Source organism: Microtus oregoni, unplaced genomic scaffold (assembly GCF_018167655.1).
Source record: "Microtus oregoni isolate MIOR12 unplaced genomic scaffold, Mior012 000019F_ref0000042, whole genome shotgun sequence".
Classification (NCBI taxonomy): domain Eukaryota; kingdom Metazoa; phylum Chordata; class Mammalia; order Rodentia; family Cricetidae; genus Microtus; species Microtus oregoni.
The window spans coordinates 68,439-93,074 of NW_024543078.1; the positions used below are offsets into that span (position 1 = coordinate 68,439).

Here is a 24,636-nt window from a genome sequence, read left to right on the forward strand (position 1 = left end):
AGAGGCACTGGGTGAGGCTTGGATGTGCAACCGGGAGGTCTAAAAGCCACAGTGGACAGCCGTAGAGCCTGGGAAAGAGGGGAGGAAACGGGAAGGCAGAGTGCAGGAGCAGCAGCCAGGGCTGACTTAGGGAAAGCCTACGGGGAGAAAGGGCTGTGTAAGTACAAATGGGATTTTTTCCTGGCCCACAGTGGCCTGGTGGAGTTCCCTATAGGAAAGAGCATTCCCAGAGAGCAAGAACTGGTGCCTGTCAATCAGCCTCCCTGCTGGAGTCCCAAAGCAAAAGTACACGGATCACAACAGAGCTTGGAAAGGGAAGCTGCTGGAAGAGACAACTGGACAGGAGGGGCACCCCTGGGTGAGCTTGAGCTGGTTCCAGACTGTGGGGCAGGTGGACCTTTTGCCCTTCCCCCTCAACCGGTGGTTACCATGGCAATGCCCTCTTTTCCCTGGCCCTGTGGTTTCCTCTAAATCTTCTTTCACTTTCTTCTGCTTTCCCCTCCTCTTCTGTCCCACACCCACCTCCTTCCCAGATGCTCGGGTCACTGCTGAAGAGATCCAAGAGCAAGGTAAGCAAGACACCATCCCAAGGCAGAGTCGGGGGGGCTGTGGGGGGGTAGAGTTAAGGCCTGCAGAAGGTAGAGAACATTAGGAGACAAAGTGACGGGAGAGCCGTGGAAGGAGTGGGGAGGGGATGCAGGGTGAAGAGAAGCCTCAAAGAAGGAGTGGGTCATGGGGTAGATAGTGCAGGCACAGAGGATGTAAGAGTCCCCTCAGAGTGAGTTCAATAAACACCAAGTCAGGAAGGGTGGCTCGGGTCTCTAAGCCCAAGATTCAGGAGGCTGAAGTAGGAGGATTACTAGTTGGAGGCCAGTTTGAGATATAGTGAGACCCTGTTCAAACAAACGCACCCAAAAACCACTGCAGCTTAGATGTGGGGCTGCAGTTCTCTTCCAAGTCTAGAAACAACTGTGCAAACCAAACGAAATTTCAAGAGATCCCTGGCCAGAGCAGAGCAAATACACACTTAGACATCATGAGTTCATTAGGATCCTACCAAAGAACTCACTGGTGGCCGGAGGAGGCCAAACATTCAGAGTGGGCCCCGCAGCTCCCCGTCCTCCTTGCTGCGGCTGCTGAACATAGTTCGTTATTTTCTTTGCTCCCCAAGAAAACCATGAAGCTGGTTGGCAGCTCCAGTGCCCCACCCAGCTCCTTCTCCAGGTCAGCAGGTCACTTCCCTGACTGGGTGACTCGGCCCAGAGGGAGCCACATCCCATGAGTTTCCATCACTTTATTTTGCAAAAATAGAAAACTCAGCAATATGCGATACAGCGGGGTGGGAGAGGAGATGTAAACAGAGGGGAGGGGACAGCACCCTGACCCCCCAGAGAAAAGGGGGAGCCTGCAGGAATCTTATTTGGCAGCTAAATACAAATGGGGGGTTGGGGAAAGAAAGAAGGGGTCACAGAGGCCCTGGGCTCCCCCACACAAGACCCCTGGAGGAAGGGGTCATCCAGGGTGTAAACAAAAGCTAATAAATAAATAGAGGCTTCCTCTGGGTCAGGGTGGGATCAGCTAAGCAGCGTCTCCCCTCCCCGGGCCAAGCTGCTCTGGGGGTCAAGGGTAGAAGGCACTAGGAGAGGGATCCCTGTCCCCTCTGTAGTGTAGGAGGGTCCTGTCTGATGGCTGAGATGGGGGCAGGAGGCCAAGGCACAAGACAGGGCTAAGGGAGGGGCTTGTAAAATAGAGGGCCCAGGATGAGAGCTGCACCTCAGCAGAGGTACAGAAAGGGCTATGCTTCTCCCTTCACCCTCAGGCCCCACCCCAGAAATGCAGGGTCCAGCCTGCCCCTACACCTGGCAGGAGGATGGGGCACAGGGCAGTGTGCATGGCAGGTTCATCACACAGCATTAGGCACCCAGGGTAGGGCACCAGGGTGGGCTCAGCCCTCCTTGAGGATCCCCCCCCCATTTTGGTCTCTAGTGTTCCTGTTTGTTCCCAGAGGCCCAAGCACCTGGCAGAGGAAGAGGCTATGGGAAGGCGGGGCTTCCCCTGCCCTGGGAGCCTGCGGCCTGAATCTGATGGGCAGTGCTGAGATATTAGAGTCCAGACTCAGGCTCACCCCTTCTCCGGTTCTTCTGGTAGGTGCAGGGCAGTCCTCCAGGACTGTAGAGGGAGCCAGTTAGAACAGGACAGGGATGAACACAGGCACCCCTAGAAACTTTGGCAAAACAATGAGCTCATTGGAAAGGTGGGAGTGGGCAGGGCAGGTCCTCCCCCAGTCACTGGTGGTGCCCAGGGAATAGTCAGTCTGCTGCCTGGAGCCCAGCCCCACAGTGGGGTAGGTCAGGGGCCCTGGTCAGGTTGGGGACTTTGGCCCCCTTTGTCCCGGACCCCTGGAGCTTCATCCTCACTGGAAGCCTTGGGGTGCGGGCCAGGCTTCGAGGAGTCGTCCTCAAACATTTCAGGGTTCTCCAGCATCTCTCGGATCAGGGGGGGCATTGGGCCTGGAATCTCCATCTTCAGGGTAATGGCCCTTTCTGCTCCTACAAAGGGAAGGGAAGAGGCTTGGAAAGGCAGAAGCACGCGGGTCTATAGATGTCCTGCCCCAAACTCCTTGACTTGATTTCCCTGTGACCACAGCACTCTGGGCTCAGACGCATCGCTTCTCCTACCTCTGCTTTCGTGTGGTTCCCACAGGCCTTTGCCCTGCCTAGAGCAGCCAGCTGAACAGTGCCCGGCCTGCCGCCTGTTGTCTCATGACTTCAGGCTTTCTCTTCTCTTTTGCTCCTCTTCTAGAAACGGGATCTTTCTATGTAGCCCTAACTATCTTGGAGCTCTGTCAGCTAACCTCAAACCATGGGGTGAGAGGTCAATGCATAAACATGCAGCGTCAGCCTTGCTATATCGCTCTGGAGGGCCTTGGACTTGCCTCGGCCTCCTGTGCACTGGAATTACAGGCAGCTACCACAAAGTTTTGGGGTGTCTTTTCTTTTGGTTTTCTGAGACAGGGCTTCTCTGTGTGGCCTCAGCTGTCTTTGAACTCACTCTGTAGACCAGGCTGGCCTCGAACTCACAGAGATCCATCTGTCTCTGCCTCCCGGGTGCTGAGATTAAAGGCGTGTGCATGAATGCCCAGCATCTTTTCAAAACCGCACTGTGGGTTTGTGAGACAGCAGATGGCTCAGTGGATAATCCCCTTCATGAGCACAAGCCTACCAACCTGAGTTTGTCCAATCACCGACATAGAGGTGAGCAGAGAGAACCAGCTCCACAGAGCTGTCATCTGACCTCCACACATGTATGGCACACACGTCACACACACAATAATACTCGTAAGTAAAACATTTTTCGGGCCAGTAAGATACCTCAGTGAGTAAGGGCGTTTGTCAGCCCGCCTGGCACCCCAAGGACCCACACTGCGAAAAGAAGAACTGACTCCTGTGGGCTACCCTCTGATCTCTACATCATACAATGACAAGAACACCCCACCGTAGACAATAAATAAATAAATAAATGCAAAAAAAGATTTTGAAGACCACACTGCATGTATCTTCGAGCCCAGTGATATAGCGCAGTCATCAGGTCTAATGTCCAGAGCTTTCCGGCTGCTTCAAGGCCAGTTCTTAGTAACTTTTATAACAGATAATGTTAGTCAAATGCTCATGTTACAGGCACTCTTCTGAGCCAGCACTGCTCAAGAGAATGCTCTGTAATCATGGAAATGGCCAGGCTAGCCTTGAACTCATGAGCTCCAAGTAATCCTCCTGCCTCAGCCTCTCTTGCTGAAATGCATGTGTGAAGCACCACTCATCACGCATGGCTCCATGCCAGGCTCTTAACTGCCCTCTCTATGTAGTGAGTTCATTTAGTTCTTATGATAAGCTTTTGAGGCAGGATTAAGTTTAGTCCACCCAGCTTCCAAGCAGAAAAACAAAGAGGGCTGGGGTGTCACTATGCATAGAGTATTTGCCTAGTGCATGCAGGAACTGGGGTTCACTCCCAGCAACACACACACACCAGCAACCAAACCAAAACAGAAAAGAATTTGCCTGAAATCTTCCCAGGAGGATACAGTCAAGCTAGGACTCCGTGGAGGTGCTGGATTCTCAGCCCCTCTCTCTTCCTCAGCCTGCCCACCCTGTGACTCAGGAGACCTGCAGATCTGGGAAGGGGGTTGACTCATAACGAACCCTTGGTGCTGATGCCCCGGAGGTCAGTGATTTTCATAAGCATCCTTGGAAACATGTAGGGTTGGCTGGGTCTCCGTCGCCGCGCGTAAAGCCTCAGGGCTTCCAGCAAGGGCTCCTGCAGCTTGTCTACCTTCTCAGGTTCCTCCAGGTCCATGCGGTCTGTACAAGTAAGTACAATGGAGTGAGATGGAGAAGGATACGGTGACAGGTGGCTGACCCCCAACAGACCCTCTTCTGAGGGCCTCAAAGTCAGACTGTCTCCTCAGCCCCTTCACCGCTGTGGGTTATCTTCCCCTGACGCAAGGCCTGCCTGTACCTTTAACCATTCAGCAAGGACCTTGCTCTTTCCCATCACTCCTACATCTCAGCACTGTAGCCAGGGTTTCTGAGTTCCCTGGACTCTGCCTCCTCCTTTCGTCCTTAGCTTGGTTGGCCAGTAAGGATATACATGATCTGAGAAGTCTGTAGGATGGGGTCATGAACCAGTGTGGATAGTGTGGTAGAAAAGGTAGCCCATGCAGCCAGCCGCCAGGGGGCGCCCCCGCACCTCCACAGATGAGGCAGATGGCACTGAGCAGCCCGGTCTCTGTGTCATCCATCTCCAGGGGCAGCAGCTGCCCAGCGAAGGCAAAGACGAGGTCCGTAAGGGGCCCAAAGCCAGCATTGTGCATCTGGGTACGGTTCAGGGTCAGTCCATCCGAGAATGTCATGGTGTCTTGCTCTGGGGTATACCTTGTACAGATTCGCAGCATCTGGAGGTTGGGGGTAAGCACAGTAGTTAGTGCTGCCCCTGAGGAAGAACTCTGAGATTGGAGAGGGGAGGCTCAGTAAACAGGAGACAAAGGCTCAGACAGAAAGAGTTTCGGCAGAGAAGCATGGTGCTGGGAGAAAAGGGTCAAATTGGTCCGGAACTCATAGGCTAACTCACTAGGATATCCAGGCAGGCAGCCTTGAGCAGAGTGATCTGGTCAGCAATGCTGAGTCCTGTAAAACCCGGCAACCGCTTAGCAAACTCCACAATCTTGATGATGCATTTGGTAGCCAGCTCACTAAACTTGTCCCACAGCCCCAGGTCCAGCTGTACCCGGTGATCTGCACTGGAGTTCTGCAGGGAGTAAAGATGCATTAGATGTGAAGGCTCCTCTGGGTGCCCTCCGTGCTACAGACCACCGCAGCCCCGTCCATTCCTGAAGCGCCCTGGGCGCTACAGACCACCGCAGCCCCGAAGTTCCCCTGGGTGCCCTCCGCGCTGCAGACCACCACAGCCCTGAAGCTCCCCGGGTGCCCTCGCACTGCAGACCACCGCAGCCCCGAAGGCTCCCCGGGTGCCCTCGCACTGCAGACCACCACAGCCCAGTCCACTCCTCACCGTGGTGTATTTGCCCAGCTGGCAGAGTGAGGGGAAAGTCTCCTGGTGGGCTTTGCTGACTTTGGTGATGAGCTCTTCTAACTGTGGGCTCAGTTCATAGCTGTCAGGTGAGCCCTCTTCCTTTACCTCTTTTTTCTTCTTGTTTCGGTCATTCCTTACAGCTTGGGGTTGGAAGCAAAGGGGAAGTCAGGACCCTCGCAGTCTCCTTTTGGATGTCCTCTCTCACCCTAGCTTAATGTGCTCAGTTCTCAGAAGAATATGTATTTCTTCCCTGGAACCCTAATTAGTGCCTTAATTTCCCTATCTTCTACATAAACTCCCATTTCCAGGCTGGTTTGCCCCAACCCCACCCAGGGCCTGAAGCCATGCTCCCTCCCCAGGCTCCATCCTGCCCTTCCGGTTGCCCCGCAGGAGCTGGAGGTTGAGGGGGGGCAGGATATGCAGGCAGGATATCCACTTATAGCCTGGGCAGCACAATGGTGGGGGGGCGGGAAGGAGGGGCCAGCCCAGAGCCATCTCAGGACCTGTCCTGTGAAAGAACAGAGGAGGGGAGGGACCAGACTAACCCTCCTGCCCCATCAGACAGAAGAAAGAAAAACCCTAGGACCCAGGTTTCAGAAGAATAGTCAAGAGAGGGGAGAACGGTAACGGATTGTGGCCCACAGCTGAATGGAGGCAATGTAATAGACTGGAGAAGGCAGCAGCTCCAGGGCAGGCCAGTCAGCGAAGCAGGACAGCAATGGGCGAAATGGAAGAGAAGGCCATAGGATGGAGCAGGGAACCTACCTTCCTTGGACATGCCCACTTCGAAACACTTTTGTAGCCGGCAGTACTGGCAGCGATTCCTGGTTACCTTGTTGATGATACAATTTTTGTCACGGTGACATGTATACACCATGTTTTTCTGGATGCTGCGCCTGAAGAAGCCCTGGATTGGAGAGCAGGAGGCGTGCCATGAAACAGGATACTGGGGACATCAACATTTCTCCAACCACACAGGTGGCCCTAGGCCTGACCCAGCCTATTCTGTTTGTGGCAGGAGAGCTGGGGAGTGACTGAACCTAGAGCCTTCTGCACGCTAGCAGGCATTCTGAGCCTTCTGCACGCTAGCAGGCATTCTGACAGAGCTGCGACCTCAGCACCTCACCCCAGCTGTCAATCATCCATGCACAGAGCAGCCCCTCATCCCACACAGGCAAAACTCATGTGAACACAGCACCTGGGTCCCCCATCTTTAAAATACTTTTCATTATTTATTTTGTGTGTATTAGGAGTGGAGGGTACATGTGGAACCACAGGGTACAAGTAGAGTTCAGAGTAGTTACTTCTTTTCCTTCCACTACGTGGGCCCCGGGGATAAACTTCAAGTCAGGCTTGGCACCAAACGCCTTCTCCTACTAACCCAATTTAAAGGGAAGGGTGCCCCCTCCACCATATTGTTTTTGGTCAGAGGGTCTCTGTTGTGTGTTGCTGAGGCTTCACATATGCTAAGCAAGCATTCTACCTGCCGGGCTACACTCCCCTTGTGTCCCCATCTCTAGTCTTACCCCACCATATACACACCTTGCAGCCTTCACATGAGCTGACCCCGTAATGGTAGCCGGAAGACTTGTCATTGCATACAAAGCATGGCTTATAGACCCGAGGAGGTGGTGGGGGTGACGGAGAGCTGGGCACCATTTCCTCTGAGCTAGTGCTCTGTGTCTCCACCGCTGGGGGGAAAGCAGTAGGAGGTCAGCAGAAGCATCCTCATCTCATGACCCCTGGTGCCCAGCAGCCACTGTCACTGCTGCTTGCTGGGATTTCAGGCCCCTACCACCCACCCTCACTCTCGGCCCCCATTTGGCCAACTACTCTTCTGCATTAATGCTTATTTCTCCAAATTCCAGACCAATGCCACCCTAGAAGTTAACGTCTCTGCTTTTATTTCCCCAGTCATAAAGTTGGAGAGATGGCTCAGTGGTTAAGAGCACTGGCAACTCTTCTAGAAGACCGGGGGCTCAATTCTCAGCACCTACGTGGCAGTTTACAACCATCCATAACCAGGTCCAGGGAATCCAATTCCCTCTTTTGGCCTCTGTGGACACCAGGCACATACATAGCACACAAACACACATACAAGCAAAACACCTATAAAAATTTTTTAAGAAGTGGGAATGGCAGAGCTAGGACTCCCCGTCACCCCGGTAGCCCTGAGTTCCACCATCCTCAGCCTCTGGGAGCAGTGGAGGGGCGGGCAGCAGATGTGGAAGCCAAGGGGACAGTTGCAGGCCACCTACAGCTCGCACCTGGCTGAATGACTTAATTCATTTAACTCACTCCTCAAAGGTGAGGCTTTACCAGTCGGGGTGAGCAGCTCAGTTTCACACTGCCGGCTGACAGCTGAGACAAGGCTCTCAGATCCTTAGGTCTTGGAGCAGTTTGGGGGTGAGCAGAGAGTCAGGTGACCTAGGGTAAACAGAGCCGAGGGGGAAGGGAGCGATCCCAGACCCTTTCGGAGCCAGGCTTCAGTCATGAAAGCCTCAGAAAACAACTGTAGTTGGAAGGAATCTTAGCCTATGCCCACAGTAGGGGAAGCCCACACTTCATAGAGGAGGCTGCTAGGTCCCTGTTGCAGGCTGTGTGAGTGTGAGGCTCATCCTCAGAGGCTCAGGACATCTGAAAGTTATTCTCCCTACAGGACCTGTTGCCCACATTTGCAAGGCCCAAGTGACTGGAAGAGTCTGAAGATCCTCGGCAGCCTTTGAACCCACCTCCCGGACCTGTCCTTCCTCCTCACCCTCTGCAGCCCACCTGGTCACAAGTGCATCTGACCCAAAGCAACGAGAGGGAGGCTGGGAACCTCACAAAGAGGGAAGCCCTCCTCACCCCCACCCCCACATACCCAATTTGCATAAGAATCCTCCTGGAGTTTGAGCCCCCTGCAAGGAGTGGGGGCAGAAGGGTGGGTGCTGGGAGTTTATTCAAGACTGGGGGTGGGGCTGCCTGTGTCTGTAGTAGGTGCCTAGAGGCGTGGGAAGGACTGGGATGCCTTTCAGGTCCTGGCTCTCTCAGCCCATCCCGAGGTCCCCAGGTCCACAAGGCCCGCTCGTGGGCTGATCTTCTCTCCTGCACTGACGCCCTCTCCATCCACAGGCCCGAGCGTGGGCTGGTCCTCTCTCCTGCACTGACGCCCTCTCTACCCACAGGCCCGCGCGTGGGCTGGTCCTCTGTCCTGCACTGACGCCCTCTCCATCCACAGGCCCGCGCGTGGGCTGGTCCTCTGTCCTGCACTGACGCCCTCTCCATCCACAGGCCCGCGCGTGGGCTGGTCCTCTCTCCTGCACTGACGCCCTCTCCATCCACAGGCCCGAGCGTGGGCTGGTCCTCTCTCCTGTACTGACGCCCTCTCTACCCACAGAGCACTACCCCATTTCCTCATTTCCTCTCTTGCGCAAGGCCTGGGTGCGGTCAGACTGGCATGGGGTAGCACCAGCCAATTATAAGATGGCAGGCCCCAGAGAGCCTGCCCTTGGGCAGCTTTTCCCATCTTAGTGGCACTGTCACCCATTCTCGACACCCCCCTGGCACCTCCACGCCCCCCTGTATCCTAAAGTGCAACCCAATGGTTCTGAAGTCACTGTGGGTGCAGGGAGCTAAAATGCTAACAGGGTCTTCTGGGAGGCAGGGTGATCCCCTCTTCACACCAGCTGAGACCTCTACACTGGGCTGCTGCTGCTGGGCTAGGAACGGGCCCCTGCCGAGGAGGAGGGGGTGGGCTCTAGGTTTTCTCCTTTTAAAGCCCAAATTGCTGAAATTGAGGAAATTCCTGGCCAGGCTGAGCGGAGCTTCAAACAAACTCGTTATAACCGGCTGTAAACGCTCCCAGCTGCGAGGCCCAGAGCTGAGCTGCCTGGACTCACGCTCACAGCTACAGCTCCTTGAAGACACTTTTTTTTTTTTCAGACTTGTTTTGGAACCTGTCCTGGAAGTCACTCTGTAGACCAGGTTGGCCTCGCTTTCCCAGAGCTCTGCCTGCCTCTGCCTCCTGAGTGCTGGGATTAAGGCGTGCGCCACCACCACCACCTGGCAAAGACACAGACACAAAAGCAGGCAGTCCGCCTATGGGTTCCTTAGCTGGGCCCGGACCTCTAAACAGAACTCGCAGACAGCAAGCCACACTTAACTCCATGTAGGTGGATGACAAGCAACACCCAACAGTGGGCTACACAGTTACAAGCCAATGGGTCTACCACAGAAACATCACAGCAGGCCCGCACGACACCAGGACACCCAAGTCCCCATCCAAGTGTCACACACACCGCCCAGCTCTACTCTGAAACACGTTCCCTCCCTGAGAGTGCCAGGAGCCTGCGGCTGGTTTTATGTGCCCACCAGGGCCCTACTAATGAAACTGACTGGCTCAAAGTAATATGCAAAAACTCTGAGCTACCAAAACCAAAAGGTCTCTAGAGGTCTAAATGGCCCCTGCCCAGGGCCTCTGCTAGATATCTCTATGTCAAACACCAACCAGTGTGCCTAATCCCCCGTTATACTGGGCATGACAAGGTTAAGAATTCACAGAAATCTGGTGCAATGTATTAGTACCATGTTTTCTCACCCTTTAAATAGCACACTTCAATTCTTATCCCACCCATCCCTAATACTGTCTCCTGTCTGCTACCTCCCTTTTCCACTCTCCCAGTTGTTAAATCTGAGCAGCTCTGCCCTGGAACAAAAAAAAAAAATCTGAACTTGTAAACAGCGCTGCCGAGTGCCAAGGAGCGAGGCGCGTTGGCGGGGGCTCAGTGACCCGGCGTGCGCACTCCCCCAGCGCCTGCCACCCCGCCCGCTGCCCGCCCCTTCCCAGAGTGCCCCCAAGCCTAGGTCTGCAGTCATCCGTACCCGGGCTGCGAGCGCAGTGCCAACCCCCAGTAAATCGGGGGGGGGGGTGTTCCAGGCTCCTATCCCAGCCCCTTCTCACAGCCCACCCCCGCCAGGCACTGTGGCCCAGGCTTCAAAGCCGCTTCTCATCTGGACTTTATTTTTACTGCCTCTCAGTCCCCAGCTTTTTATTACCGCTCTGGAAAGGGGTTCCAGGGCCCCACGCCTGGCATCTCCCATTACAGAGAAGGGAAAGACGGATATTTGGGGGCCTGACGATTGTTCTCCCCTACCGACTGTCACTTCCAGACCACCCCCCACTCCATACACTTGGCTTGAAACTTTTCGCTTCCTGCTGAAGCTGTGTGCTGGAGCCATAGAAAAAAGTCATCTGATCTGTCAAGACAACCGAATACACACTTCCAGTTTTTTGTTTGTTTGTTTTAATGAGGATAAACACAGAATCCAGCTTTCTCGCTCTTCTGTGCACACCCCTTGCACCCCACAAGCTGAGCACACAGGATGCTCTCTAAAGCACAGCACTTTCCAAAACCGCCCCCGCAGCCACGCAAGGCACACGCCCTCCCGACCTCACGCCACAAACATCCCCACACCGGGTCACGCAACTCTGCCAACCCAGGCGCGGAGGGTGACAGTGGGTAGAGACCCCTATTCCACACCCACATCTGCTAGGCAAAGGTCTGCACAAGCCAGGAATTCAAGGGCTTTGCAATTTTTTTTAAATGCTCCCAACTTCCCGCATGGACTTTAGGAACGCCACCCACGGTCCTGGGTGCCATATCCCTCCAACTAAGGACTTGAGGACACACTAGCAACATACATCCGTCTCTCCTATCCCCAGGAACTCGGGAGTGGCATCAACCAAAGCACTAGCTAAATACCCACCATAAAAACCACACACAACTCCAAACACTACAGCACTCACGCAAAGGAGACCAACTCTGAGGCCCTCATGTTTAAAGGGCCAGTACCTCATATAGAAAGGACCAGAATACCCGCTTGCACCCCAGGTTTAAACTTTACCTACGGAAATAGTAAGCACCAGCTTCTCGTGCACCCAATACCCCACCCCCAAATTCGAAGACCTACATTGTAGACTGGCAGGTTGCGCCCAGGCAAAAGACTCAAGTCCGACGAAACAGGAGCTGCCAGTGGCTCTGCGTAGCAAGCCGGCCCCGGGCCCGGCGGCCCCATAGAGCCGTCGCGGACCCGGGGCAAACGATTCCATGCAGTCGTACATCGCGACCCGGCTTGGAGAGAAACTGGGTGCTAGAATATCAAGGACCCGCAGCCCATTCCCCCTCCTCCCCCCGCAGCGCCCTGCTCCTGGAGGGGGGAGGGGGAGAGCTAGCATAGGGCGCTGAGATGCATGGGGGGTAAGGGGTGGGCGGGGAAGAGGGGGGGATCCCCAGCAAGGGAAAGGGACTGGGCGGGGCGCGGAGGCGAAGCAGCAGCTTCTGCCTCCGTCTAGCTCACTTAGGGTGCTCGGGCAGCGAGCGCTGTGGAGACCTTTTGTAAAAGCAAAGCCTGGAGGGATGGGGGTGGGGCTTGGAGAGCGAAGGGGGCCGGGCACCAAGATGAGCAGAGCGGGGAGTGGAGCACTTACACATTCACACACGTCTACTCGCTGCGCGGCGCACGCGCTTGCTTAGACATACATCTGTGCATGCACTTATTATGGCAAGCAACACAAATTTGCAAATGTGCAATAGTGCACAAGCATATCTGCACCCACAATAAATTCATAGGTGCCCGAATTTGTGCAAATACACCTGGCTCAGGAAAATGCTTGTAATCAGGTTCTCTCTACAGTCCTGAGGTTTTGCACGCATTTGCACTTAGGCGCGTGCCCAGATTGGGATTGGAGGAAGGAGTGGAGGAACCAAAATGCACGCATTTCCTTTTACAGTGTCTTCCCCCTCCCTTCAACCCTTTCTTCGGCACAAGTCAACACAAGCAAGAGTGTTAAGGATGACTGCGTGGAGGGGAACCTTGAAATGCCCCGCGCTGCTTTGCAGAGCCGGAGGACCTGCGTTACCTCCACCCCCCTCATTCCCAGGCCCGACTCCTCCTCCGTTCGTGCGCGCGCGTCGGAGCAGAACACTGCATTCCTGCCGCTCCGCGCTCGCGGCCGCCTCCTTCCTTCCCGTTCTTCCCACCCCCGGTCCGAGGGCCAGAGCGCGCGCCCGCGGTGAACTCTCCGGGAACCCCCCTCGGGGCGGGTGGCCGGGCGCGCTCACCTCCTCCTGACCCGGCCCCGCCCCACCCCGCCCAGGCCGTCGCCAGCTCCGCAGCGGAGTCCCCCCTCCCGCCCCCTTCAGCGCAGCGGAGAGTCTACCCCTCCTAGCTCCGGCTGTCCTTCCTCCGCCGAGGGCTGGGCCGCCTCCCTCAAAGTCCCCGAAGCTCTATCCCGCGACTGACACTCCCAAAGTGCCTCGACTACCTCGCTCTGTGCCCTCTCCCAGAACCTGACTTCACTTTGGGGGCACAAAACTACCCCCTGCACTGTCCCTACAGTACCAAAGTGCTCCCCCGCACACAACTGCCCCTATCCCGAGTTTCCACTGTACTAAGTTAGGCTCCCTTCGCGCTAACTGCCCTGCTGGTCACTCGCTGCGAAGGGTCACTTATACCGCACCTCAGGAAATAGCTGCCCCTCCTCCCTCAGTGCCACCTTGAGTGCCCCCCCCCCCCGGGCGCCCTCGCCGGGAGGAGAGGGTAAAGATTGGCCACGTCAGAAGTTTGCCCTTGCTAGGCCGCCTGGAATGGGGACCCTGGCCCTGGGACAACGCCAGTGGCGGCGACTCCCGGAAACCGCCCCCTCCCCCGCGCCCCGCCCGCCGGCCGCCCGCCCGCCCGACCGCCCGGCGGGCCGGCCCAGCCGGCTCTGTCAGCGCCGCTCACACGGGGAGCGCCCGGGAGCGGGAGCGGGAGCAGCGCCCGGCCCGACCCCTTCCCCCGCCCGGCGGCTGCGGCTGAGCCAGGGCGGGGCGCACTTTTCTAAGAATCTGCTGTACCGAGTCGGGGTCGCACGGGGTGCTGAGAGAGTGGGGCGCCTGATGGAAGAATAAAAAGCAGGAAGGGGTGCCAGAGTAGGCAAAGAAGACGGGAGAGGGGGAGGGGAACGGGTTGCTGCCAGCGGTGCTGCCTGGGGGGGGGGCGGGGAGGAGGGCCTAAAATGCGGATGGCGATGGTGGGCTGGGGTGGACAGGCAAACTGGGAGCTTGCAGCAGGAATGAAGCGGAAGACAAGATCTTTCCAACCTAGTATGAAGTTTCCCTTCATGACCCAACCCTAACACTCCATTTTTTAATCTAACCGTACCCCCCCCCAAAAAAAGAGGAATAAGTGTCTAAACTGGAATAGGCCAGTAGGAAACAAAGGAGAAAGAGAAGAGTACCCCAAAAAAAACAAGGAGAAAAAGGCCTTGACTAGTCAACTTCGGGCCTGTAAGTTCCCCTTCCCCCTCTGAAATCTGAAAGGTCCCAATTAAGTCAGGCCTGCCTGGTTGGTAATCAGAACCAGAAGTGGCCAGGCCACAGGGAGGGGTTTGGGAGGAGGGCACAAGAGTGGGGGGAGGGCTCCAGGAAGCCATGGGTCCTCAAGAGCCCCTCTTTCTCGTCACCAGATGCACCCCACTCCTCATCACCCCATATGTGCTTCAAAAGCAATGCTGGGAAAGGGGGCCTAGGACCAGGCATTACGATATCAGGCCAACACATCCCATCAGACCCAAGTACAGTCTTGGATTGAAGGCAAAATGGGGGGATCTAGTAACCCTCTTTTCCCCAAAGCGCCCCCCCCCCCGCCGCCCTTATTGCAGCAATTAGACCCATTAGTCTCCTAGCATTTCATGGGAACCAGATGTTCCCCCGCCAGCCTTGGTGGGGGCATGAAGTGGGGCGGTGCCTGACTCACCCCCTTCCCTATGATCCCCACCACTAGGGTGCACCCCCCTCCCAGCTAGATCCTCGGGAAGCTATGGTCCCAGGGGCAAAGAATGTGCCCCTCCCCCACTGAGAAGGCCAATAGCGCTCAAGCTTCGAGCCTGGTCACCCCTCAGAGTTCTACCAGCCCCTGGCAAAGTTTGAGTTTGGCTAGGACTAGGTTTGGGGAGCAGGACAGCTAAATCCTCTCTCTCCCATCTTGCCACCTCTAGAAGAGGTCTGAGGATCACTGACTTGGCATTCTTCTTGCTTAGTAACTCCTTTTCTTCCAAAATCTCACTCTAAAAACTGAAGGGGTCTTTCAACCAGTAGTAGGCCCCGCCCAGGAGGGTAAGTCCTAGAGGCCAGTCCCACCTGAAGAGCACTAGGAGGGGTCTTCTGAAGAGGAGGAGGGAGGTGTGAAAGCAAGGAAGAGGCCCGAAGCAAGGACAGGAGGAGCTCTTGGCTGGATGGGGGCTGTGACAGGGTAGGGGGCCCAGAGGGGGGGTGCCGCCTGGGCCCCAGCGGCGGCGGCAAGCTCGGCTCCCCCCGCCGGAGAGGTTTCCTGTTGCAATCAAAGCCCCGTTTGTGTCGGCCTGGAGCAGGAGTTGGAGCCGGAGGAGGAGAGACTGGGAGGGGAGGGGAAAGAGGCAGCCACTGGGGTTTTTCCCGGAGGAGACCTCACTGCCGCCTGCTTGCCATCTTCAACTGCTATAGCTTGCTTTCCTTGCTTCTTTCTCCAAGTTCCTGGGCCCTCTCGGGGTTTGCACCTGTATAGCTACCCTCCCGCTTAGGTCTGGGCATCTCCAGTTTAGATAGGACTCCCTTTCTCTTGGTGCCAGCCGGCCTTCAGTGTCTCCAAGTAACTTAGTATGGTGGAGTTTGGGCTTCCTGCCCCACAGACACTGGCCCCACGGCCATAGCAGTTATTAAGGCCACAATGTTTGGAGGACAGTCTGGGCCAGGTCTTCAAGACCACAATATCCCTTCTCTGCATGCACACTCTATCCCTGCAGTCTTGAAAAGCAAAAGTGCTGCACACCAGTGCTCATCAGAGATACATTCGCATGAATGCATGCAATTCAATGTGCATGCATGCACACACGGGTGCATATGCCCAGACACTCCCCTCTGTTTCCATGCACACAGGTCCATGCTTGCCTAGCTCACCTCTCCTCACCTCTCCCTCCTCCACCACAGGGTTCTAAGATGCCTGCCTCACCCACTGGGGCCCGGGAGAGCCCGAAGACATGGACCAAGACTTTTTGTTTTGTTTTCTTTTTCAAGACAGGGGTTTTCTTTGTTGCTTTGTTGCCTGCCCTAGAACTAGCTCTTGTCGAACTCAGAGATCCCCCTGCCTCTGCCTCCAGAGTGCCACTACCACCCGGCTGGACCAAGACTCCTTAACAAGGATATTCCCAATGTGCCAGGGGCTGACTCCTCAATAAGATCCAAAAACCAACCCCCAAGGAGAAGCTCCGACTGTTACCTCATCCTTTCTTACCCTACATGAGAGAGGGCTGCAGGAGAGAATGTCATGAGAAACAGCGATTTAAGGTGAGTGTAGGTGCGGCATCAAATGTATGACTAGAAATCCACCCCTCCTATGTGACAGATCATCACAAGTCAAAAGGGGACAGCAGATCAAAGGGAAGGAGAGGTGGTACCCTCTCCTCCTCTGGCCAGTCACTCTCCCACGGAGGGAGCTTCCCTAAACTTCAAGATTCCTGCCTCTCCTCAGCACTACCACTAGGAGCTGGATGCCCCACCCCAAGCATGCTGTCTGTACCCAGGCCTTCCCCTCCTCCCCACCCTACCTGCCACTTCCCTGCCTGGGCCTGTCCCTTTAGGCTAGCTCCCCTCCCTGCACCCTCTGCAACTGCCTTCCCAGATGCTGGCTCTTCCCTGAGATTTCTCCTTGCAGTTCCCATCCTTCAGGGCAGCCTTTGGGGATGGAGCTTGGCCTGGCACTTTCTCCTTCCTTGACCTCACTTTGAACCCTGACCTCCATCTCCACGTATCCAGAATACAAGGGCACAAGGAGAGCTTCCCTGGGTACTGGCCATGTCTCTGAGCCTTCTTCCTACGACCACCATCTCTCTGCTCTCTTTCCCGCTCCAGCTCCTTTAGTTTCTTCCCACAGAACCTGGGAAGATCAAGTCCCAAGAGATTAAATTGTTTGATTCTCTGCAAGAAATACGGGTGGTGGTGGCGCACAGTGGATCTCTGAGGTCAGTCTGGTCTACAAGAGCAAGTTCCAGGACAGCCAGGGCTGTTACACAGAGAGAAACCCTATCTCAAAAAACCAATAATAATAATAATACATTCACAGTAGATGAGGCTTAGTCTCACTGCCTGGTGCAGGATGGATTCATGGAATAACATTGAGGAAGAGGGGAGTCTAGCCAAAGTTTAAAAAAAAGAAAGTTTTCTATTCTTTCACTCACCCTGCATGCCACACGGTAGCCTCTGATGAGTTACAGCCCTGCCACAGGGAGTCCCTACCGAGCCAGTACCTCCTGCCTCCTCACAGACTTTTGCATACCCTGGAATTCTGCCTATGAACAGTCTCAGAGACGCTGCAGACACACAAACTGGACATGGCCTGCGAGACAAGCACACACACTCCTCCAGACAAACACACTTTTTCCAGTAGAGCTGCCAGCCCAGTGTAGTCACCCCTATTTTCAAAGTCCTCCAGGTGTACCCCCAGAATCACACAAAGGCTCCCCCTCTTCTACTGAGCTTCAAAGCTGTATCTTTCTTGTTATTTTGAGACAGGGTTTCTCTGTATAGGCCTGGCTGTCCTCCAACTCACTGTAGAACAGGCTGGTCTCGAACTCAGAGATCCACCTGCCTCTGCCTCCCGAGTGCTGGAATTAAAGGTGTGAGCCATGCTAAGTTAAAGAACGTATCTTTATCTTTTTGTCTTTTTCGATCTCTGTTTCTCCCCTCCAGGTAAAGCTTTCACTTCACCTCTTCACATGCTGTGACCTTATACACAGACCCCTGTGCCAGAAACTGGAGGCCAAGGCTCCCCATCCCACCCCACCTCCCACCTGTCATGACCTGGTCAGGAGGAACAATCACCAAGTGGGCAAAGAGGGGTCCCAGGGAGCAAAACAAGGCTCAGGCCTTACTTGCTGTCATTATTCAAATGCTTAACTCAGAGGGCAGGCATTGGGGACAAGTAGGGATCTGTAGTGTGTGGCAGTGCTCCAGACCTGGAGGGATGGGAGAAGACCAGAACCATGGAACCATGATGTCAAGAAGGATGCTTCTGGAGCATCCCTTGCACCGGTCTAATTTTTTTTTTTTTTTTTTTTTTGGTGGACCAAGAGCCGCCTCTTTGTCCCTGGGCTATTTCTGTTCTCCTCGGAACCTTTAAGAACATTCCCAGCCCCACACATCTTTAGGCACCTGGCACTAAGTTCCTTTCCTATTTGCAGACTCAGAACTGCCATCTCTCCTCTTCATCACAGAGCCAGCTGACCAACTTCTCAGGTTCTCTAGTCCCCTGTCTGCCTCCCCCCCACCTCCCAACTGCATGTAGCCCTGAAGGACACCACACTCGCCCTCGGTGTCTACACAAACAGGTTCCCTTCTGCTAGCTGAGTGACCCAGGAGGCAGTCTTACGGCCCACTACCTTGAGATCGTATTTGAACGGAACTCTGATTCACAGATGCTACCCTCAAAACACACCAAGTCCACTCCTACTGCCCCCCCCATCATCTTTCTACGAGACCAAGTCCAACTCCCTGCCCACCTGTCCAACAAGGTTGTCCATTTTCTACATCACCCCCTACCCATTTGCCCTCATCCCCCAAGACCCCTGAGACTCACACAGAGAGGCCATTTCCTTGGGGAGGTCAGGCTGGCCCAGGCCCCGGAAGCTGGGACTCAGCATTTCAAATGGTGGCGACCCTCTGAGTGCCCCTGGGAAGGCGAAGGGGAAGCCTGCCCCTGGGTACCCAGATCCAGGTCCCAGGGCACCAGTCGCAAAGAGTCGCTCCTTATTGGTGGCCATGGTAGCTGCAGTGTGGGAATCCCTTGGAATCTGCAGTGGGCGGGGGGAGTCTTCAGCTGCAGCCCCCGCCCATGCCCACTGCCCTGGCCTGGGAGGCTCCGTGCCCACCCTGGCTGGCCTGCCCACTGGGTCTCCAAGGGTCCTAGAAAGAAAATAAGAAAAAAGAAAGATAAGACAACACTCACACCAAGTAGTGGTAGTGCACACCTTTAATCCTAGCACTTGGGAGGCAGAGACAGGCAGGCAGATCTCAGTGAGTTTGAGGCCAGCCTACTCTACAAAGAGAATTCCAGGACAGCCAGGGCTACACAGAGAAACCCTGTCTTGAAAAACAAACCAAAACAAAAAAAAAGACAACACTCACTCTGAGTGAGTTCTTTTTGTTTGTTTGTTTTGAGACACGGTTTCTCTGTATAGGCCTAGCTGTCCTCAAACTCATTCTGTAGAGCAGGCTGGTCTCTGGTCTTTTTTTTTTTTTTTTTTTTTTTTTTTTTGGTTTTTCGAGACAGGGTTTCTCTGTGGCTTTGGAGCCTGTCCTGGAACTAGCTCTGTAGACCAGGCTGGTCTCGAACTCACAGAGATCCGCCTACCTCTGCCTCCCGAGTGCTGGGATTAAAGGCGTGTGCCACCATCGCCCGGCTTGGTCTCTGGTCTTAAACTCAGAGATCCACCTGCTTCTACCTCCCAAGAGCTGGAATTAAAGGTGTGAGCCATGCTAAGCTAAAGAACGTATCTTTATCTTTTTGACTTTTTCGATTTCTGTTTCTCCCCTCCAGGTAAAGCTTTCACTTCACCTCTTCACATGCTGTGACCTTATACACAGACCCCTGTGCCAGAAACTGGAGGCCAAGGCTCCAAGGGAAGGCCATGACCTTCCCTCAGCTGGTCCTTTGTTACTCTGGCTTGGGCACCTGCAGTATCATCAAGTGGGCAAAGCAGAAAGATGCACAGATTGTAAGAAATTCTTCCGTTTAGCTTCGAAGAAGGATAAACTGAGTGTCTGAGGTGAACAATGATCTGAAACATCTGGTGGGGAGATTCCTAGACCGCAGCATCACACTAGACATCTTAATCCTCACATCTGTCCTGTGAAGAAGAAATTATGACTCCCATTTTACAGCTTAGGAAACTAAGGTTTAGTGACTGGCTTAAGGTCACGTGACTTTAAAGGGTGGAGCCCCAACACTCAGGCTGGGAATTTATAGCTCAGTGGTGGTTCATTTGCTTAGCACGTAGCAAATGCAAGACCCCGGGTCTGATATCAGCATCAGGAGAGAAACAAAACCAAACTGAGTACAGTGATGCACTCGGGAGACAGAGGCTGGTGGATCTCTGTGAATTCAAGGCTGCCCTGGTCTGCAGAGCGAGTTCCAGGACAGCCAGGACTGTTAAACAGAGAAACCCTTTCTCTAAAAACCAAAATTAAATAAACAAGCAAACAAAAAGTAAATAAATAAAAGATAAATTAACTCAAACTCTAGCACCCCAGCAGCAGCAAGCCACTATCTCTGCTGTACTCCTGAGTCCTGTATGGCTTTGGAGCATACAGTACAATGGTCACATGCAACCTCCCAGAATTGATGTCCCCCCACTTACTGGCTGTGAAACTTGGGAGGAGTTATTTCATCTCTCTCAATCTCTTCATCTACCATTAGAGAATAATACCGCCCCCCGTTGGTAAGGTTGTTGTGAGGATTCAATAACTCGTCATGTTTAGGATAAAGTAGGGCACATGTTAAATGCTATGTCAATATTTCATACCTTGTGCTTCATGCATGCCCCTTTTAATTATCGTTTCCTTCCTCCATCTTCCTCAATACTCCTGTTTCCCCTCCCAACTCTTTCTCCTCACCAATCATCCCCCAGTCAGCCTACACGCCCTATACCCCTTACCATTCTCTTCTTCAAACCCGGAGTGCTGGTGGAACTCCACTGAGAGATAACCACCATACCAGAAAGCCCATCCTTGTTCTCAGTTCCTGTGCTGCTCCTTATCCTCCTAGCTTTCTTTGGCCCCTCAGACACTCTTCTCCCTCAAATGTAGCTTCTCCCCACCCCTGAAATTTTTAACCTGAGCCCAGGAAAGGAGAGAAGAAGCCCAAGAGAGGAAGGGGAGACCCCAGAGAGGGCCTGTGGTTCCCACCATCACTCTGTAGCTAAGGGAAAGGGGCTCTTCAGGATCTCAAGGGCCATCTACCGTGTAAGTTCACAGGCTGGGAGAGTAGCGCCAGTAACCAGAACTGATGGGATGAGGGCAGAGGACCACAGCATGGGCATCCCACAGGGAGGCTGCAGGCATTTCTACATCTCTTTTTATTAGTACTTGTTTCTAGGATCAGCATTTCTGTTTCTTTGTATCTCTGCTTTTTCCTCCTCTCTTTCTCTCATCTTTCTCAACCTCCAAACTCCTAGGAATAAACCATCATAGCTACAAGAACTCAAACCCCAACACCGTCACCCTTCTCATGTGTGAAGGAGCCCCTGATCTCACTAGGTACCACCCACAGGCCTCGGACCCTCTTCACTCCAGAGTCCCTCAGAGTCCTAAAATACCTCTAGGATCCTTCCTTCTCCTTTTCCTTCCCTAGTCCATGAGGTCCTCAACCCAAGTTAAACCCTAGTGGAGCCAGGGGTCCAGGGCCCCTAAGGCCCCTGGGCCATAGCTCAACAGGCTGGGCTACATTCCAGGTGAATTAACCCCTCCAGTCCCAAGAGTGATGAACTAGTAGAGCACCCCCAACCCAATTCCCCCCACCCCGATTCTACATAGACTAGGAACAGGTTCTCTACTCCAGCCATCTTGGTCTTGGCATCTCACCTACAGATGAGAAACAAACCTCTACAGTAGGCAAGGCTTCAACAGGAGGTACCAGGGAGGGATGCTCAGGCCCCAGGTCCTCACAAGGATATTGTGAGTTAAGCAAAGGGCAAGCCAACTCTCCCTGACCCTGGCTTTCCTCCTTACTGCCTGGGAGGGGAGACTTGGAGGTGCAGAGGAAGGAAGGCAGCAAAGGTCTCTCTGGGAAGGGGGGGAGGGGCATGTGCTTCAGTCCCAGGTAGAAAAAGACAGCAAGAAACTGAAGATAGTGCAGAGTGAGAGGAAGTGCTGAATGAGGGTCTTAACTGCCTGGGTTCTTCAGGGACCTGCAGAAGACAGGGAACACTTCCTCCCCCTTCCCAGGATGCCACCTCCGATGGTGCGGCCTAGAAGGCGGGCAACTGACTTGGGGAAAGGGCTCTTACAAAGCTGCTTCTCTTAGAGATGAGGTGGAGTTGAGGGGAGGGCACAGAGGAAGGGGCTGCCGGATGGAAGGGGGCGTCTCCCCGCTGCCATGCCCGCTCCAGAGCCTGGAACAAAGCTGCTCTTGTCAGCTGCTCTCCACCCGCTGCCCCCCTCCCCTCTGTATAAACACGACCACCTTTTTCCATGACCCCATCTCCAGAATGGGTGGAGAACCCAGGCATCCTCCGCTCTAGCCTGCGCACCCCCAGCCCGCACTCCAGGAGGCAGCAGTGGTCCTGGCTTCACTGGCTCCCTGCCTTTGTTGGTGGAGTCTAGACCCCCGATTCCCACCTCTCACCCTCAGGTGCCCTCCCTCTAACACACTGGCCCCAGGGAGGGGCAGTACCCAGGAGGCAGGCAGGCAATGCCAGTGGAATGTGTGTGGGCATCAGAGGGCACGGGCAGGGTGGGGCAGAGGGGGGAACTGGAGGTGCCAGTTAGGTGGCTTTCTGAGCCAGAGGTGGGGGTGTGCCGGGGTTGCAGGGGGCGTGTCTTGTGCTGCCTACCAGTTCTAAGCCTCTCTGGTGTGTGTGTGTGCGCGCGCGCGCGTGTGTGTGTGTGTGTGTGTGTGTGTGTGTGTGCGCGCGCGCGCGCGTGTGTTTGGGATACCCAAGCTTCAGGCACCCCAGACACACACACTCCCCTTAACCCCTTACAAGTCTTCTTCCTGACAATGGCTGTGGTCCTCAACCTCAACTCAGTGTTGGAAGAATGACCATAGGGGCAAAAGCCCTTTAAAGAGCAGGGTTCCATCTGCCCAAGGTTGGAGCCCTACAAGACGGTGTTATCTGAGCATTTCGTCCTGGAGTCCCCTCCTCAGCCATCCCTGCTGCCCCCTCCCCATGACCACCAACTAAGCATATTCTTACCCTGTGGCCTCTGCAGAGATTCCCTTCTACATACTGGGCCAGGTTGAGGTGAGAGGACCTGGTGGAAACAAGAGAAGCTCTGTCAATGGCACTCCAGGACCAGGACCAGTGTTCTAACTCTCCCTTTGTTCCACTGGGGCTTCCCCTCTAGAATACTCAAAAGAACCACCCCCACCCCTGCATTGGCTTACTTGCGTAGCTGGGGATAGGTCAGAGGGAACCCTGACCCAGATAGCCAGGACCACTTGCGAGACCCTTTCATGGTACCTCTGCAGAGACGTGCCATTCCACGGGACCATCGGATCCACCCTTCAGTAACCTCCCCCCAGGGGGGTGGAAGAATGCCACCCTTTCTCACCAGAGGGAATCTGGTCTTTTCTGACATTCCGAGTACAGTATAGGTTCGTTTGCCCAAGACTTTCCCAAACGGTCTCCCTTAGTACTCACCAAAAATCAGGGGCAGATAACCCGGCTCATCCTCAGTCTGTCTAAAATCTTCCCTTTTCCTTCCCAGGTCACGACTAACTCCAAGTTGGGGCATAAAGCCCCCTCGCAAGCCCGGCTAACAGCCTGGCCACCCCCGGAAAAAGAGGACCCCTGAGGCTCCCGACGTCCCAGCCCCCGGCTCACTTCGGCGGAGGACCCCTGCGTCCACAGCCAGAGGGCTGGCGGGCGAGCCGGCTTCCCCGCCTGACTCACCTGGAGGGGAGGGCGGGGGAAGGAAGGCCGCGGAGCCCGGAGGTCCCAGCGTCAGGCGGTCTCGGGGATGGAACGCCGAGGTGTTAGGGACTCGCGGTAGTGGGGGGCTCCAGGGGGGCACGGCTCTAGGCTGGGACAATCCCGGGGCCTCTCGGAGCCCGCCCGCCCACGTGACCGCCCCAAAATATCCGACACATTTTCTCCCAAACCGCACACTGACTCCGCAGGCGGGGACACGGAAAATATTTTCTTTCTTTTTCTCCCTCCCTACCCCCCCACCTCCCTCCCTGCCCGGCTCCCTCCTCCCCCTCCCGCCCTCGCTCCTCCCTCCCCTGCCGCCTGCCCCTGCCCGGCTCCCTCCTCGGTGCCCTGGGGCTGGGGGGGGGGGGGAGGATGGATGGGGGAGACTGGGCGGGGCGGTCCAGGACGCCTGGGTCTCTGCCCCTCCCATTTGCTGGGCTTTCGTGGCTCCATCCCCGGGAGGCCGGGCAGAACTGGCAGAGGTCAGTGTCCTGGGCTCTGTGATGCCAACCCTTTCTCTCTGGCGATTTCCCCTTTGCTGCCATTTGGGGAGACCGAGTTGTCTCTGGTCGCAGAATTCTGCCAGGCCCGTCTCTGATACCTCCCAGGGTAGGCAGTGGGTGACGTGGACACTCCCAGGACGTGGAGTGATGGAGCAGGAGTATGTCAGAGGAAAAGGCACTGTCCCCTTTTCTTAGCCGCCACCTGTAGGTCAAAGCTGTCTCCCTTCCCCTCGCCTTCTGTGTCCTATGGCCTAGGAGCAAACTGGTTTAACTAGTGGGGGTTATGAGGTGCTGCGAATTGGGTTCACAGACCTCCTGCCTCTCACTCTGCCTGCCATCGGCTCCAGGAGTTAAGGCGCGTGGGTCTCTCGCTGCCAATATTGTTCCCACCTTTAGGCTTGGATTTGGAGGGGGAGAGGCTGGGAGGAGGGCTGGAAGAACATTGGGGGTGGGGGTGGGAGGAGCCTTGCTCTGGGTGTGAGGGAGAAAGCCCAGGCAAGGGTGTGTGTCTGGCTCAGCCAGCGAGGCCTGCCTGGCTGCCTGGTAGATGCGCCACGAATGTTGTTGACGCTGGGTCACTAGAAACCCAAAGTCAGTGTCTGTGTCTGACAGGGACGGTCTCTGACTTCACACAAACCAAGACTGACAGGCTCTCAAACCTAGAGAGGGAAGCCAATAGTTCGACCCCGTTCTACCGAGTACAGAGCCAAAGAAGAGTGAAGGCCAATATCTATGCACAGAACCGATGCAGTCCCGCAGGGCTTGTCGGGTTCGGAGAGGAGGAAGATCGTTGGACAGGCTGGCCAAGGACTAGCCCGAAGGACCAGCCCTAGCAGCACTCCCAGGGTGGCCAGCACC

At 55.2% G+C, this 24,636-nt stretch overlaps 1 protein-coding gene across 4 annotated transcripts; it reads right to left on the bottom strand.

Annotated features, from left to right (window-relative positions):
• Nucleotides 1-1,242: 1,242 nt before the first annotated feature.
• On the bottom strand, nt 1,243-23,506 carry LOC121459869 (retinoic acid receptor gamma). 4 transcript variants are annotated; one of them, XM_041669946.1, is made up of 10 exons: nt 23,255-23,506; nt 22,556-22,613; nt 18,220-18,545; nt 7,129-7,277; nt 6,352-6,493; nt 5,566-5,726; nt 5,125-5,301; nt 4,744-4,948; nt 4,197-4,355; nt 1,243-2,549 (listed from the first exon to the last, which is right to left on the bottom strand). In XM_041669946.1, the coding sequence occupies exons 3-10, from the start codon at nt 18,401-18,403 to the stop codon at nt 2,350-2,352; spliced, it is 1,377 nt and encodes a 458-aa protein (XP_041525880.1). In that variant the 5' UTR covers nt 18,404-18,545; nt 22,556-22,613; nt 23,255-23,506; the 3' UTR covers nt 1,243-2,349. The 4 variants fall into 4 exon arrangements, with proteins under 4 accessions (XP_041525880.1, XP_041525881.1, XP_041525879.1 ...); XM_041669947.1 differs by lacking the exon at nt 23,255-23,506 and adding an exon at nt 23,003-23,080; XM_041669945.1 differs by lacking the exons at nt 18,220-18,545; nt 22,556-22,613; nt 23,255-23,506 and adding an exon at nt 11,539-11,806.
• Between the last annotated feature and the right edge of the window lie 1,130 nt (nt 23,507-24,636).

Coding starts and splice junctions, on each gene's coding strand:
- LOC121459869 (XM_041669945.1), bottom strand. CDS start 11,803: ATGCTAGCTCTCCCCCTCCCCCCTCCAGGAGCAGGGCGCTGCGGGGGG. Junction 5,727..6,351: donor AGTGGGCATGTCCAAGGAAG/GTAGGTTCCCTG, acceptor TCCAACCCCAAG/CTGTAAGGAATGACCGAAAC. Junction 5,302..5,565: donor AGCTGGGCAAATACACCACG/GTGAGGAGTGGA, acceptor TACTCCCTGCAG/AACTCCAGTGCAGATCACCG.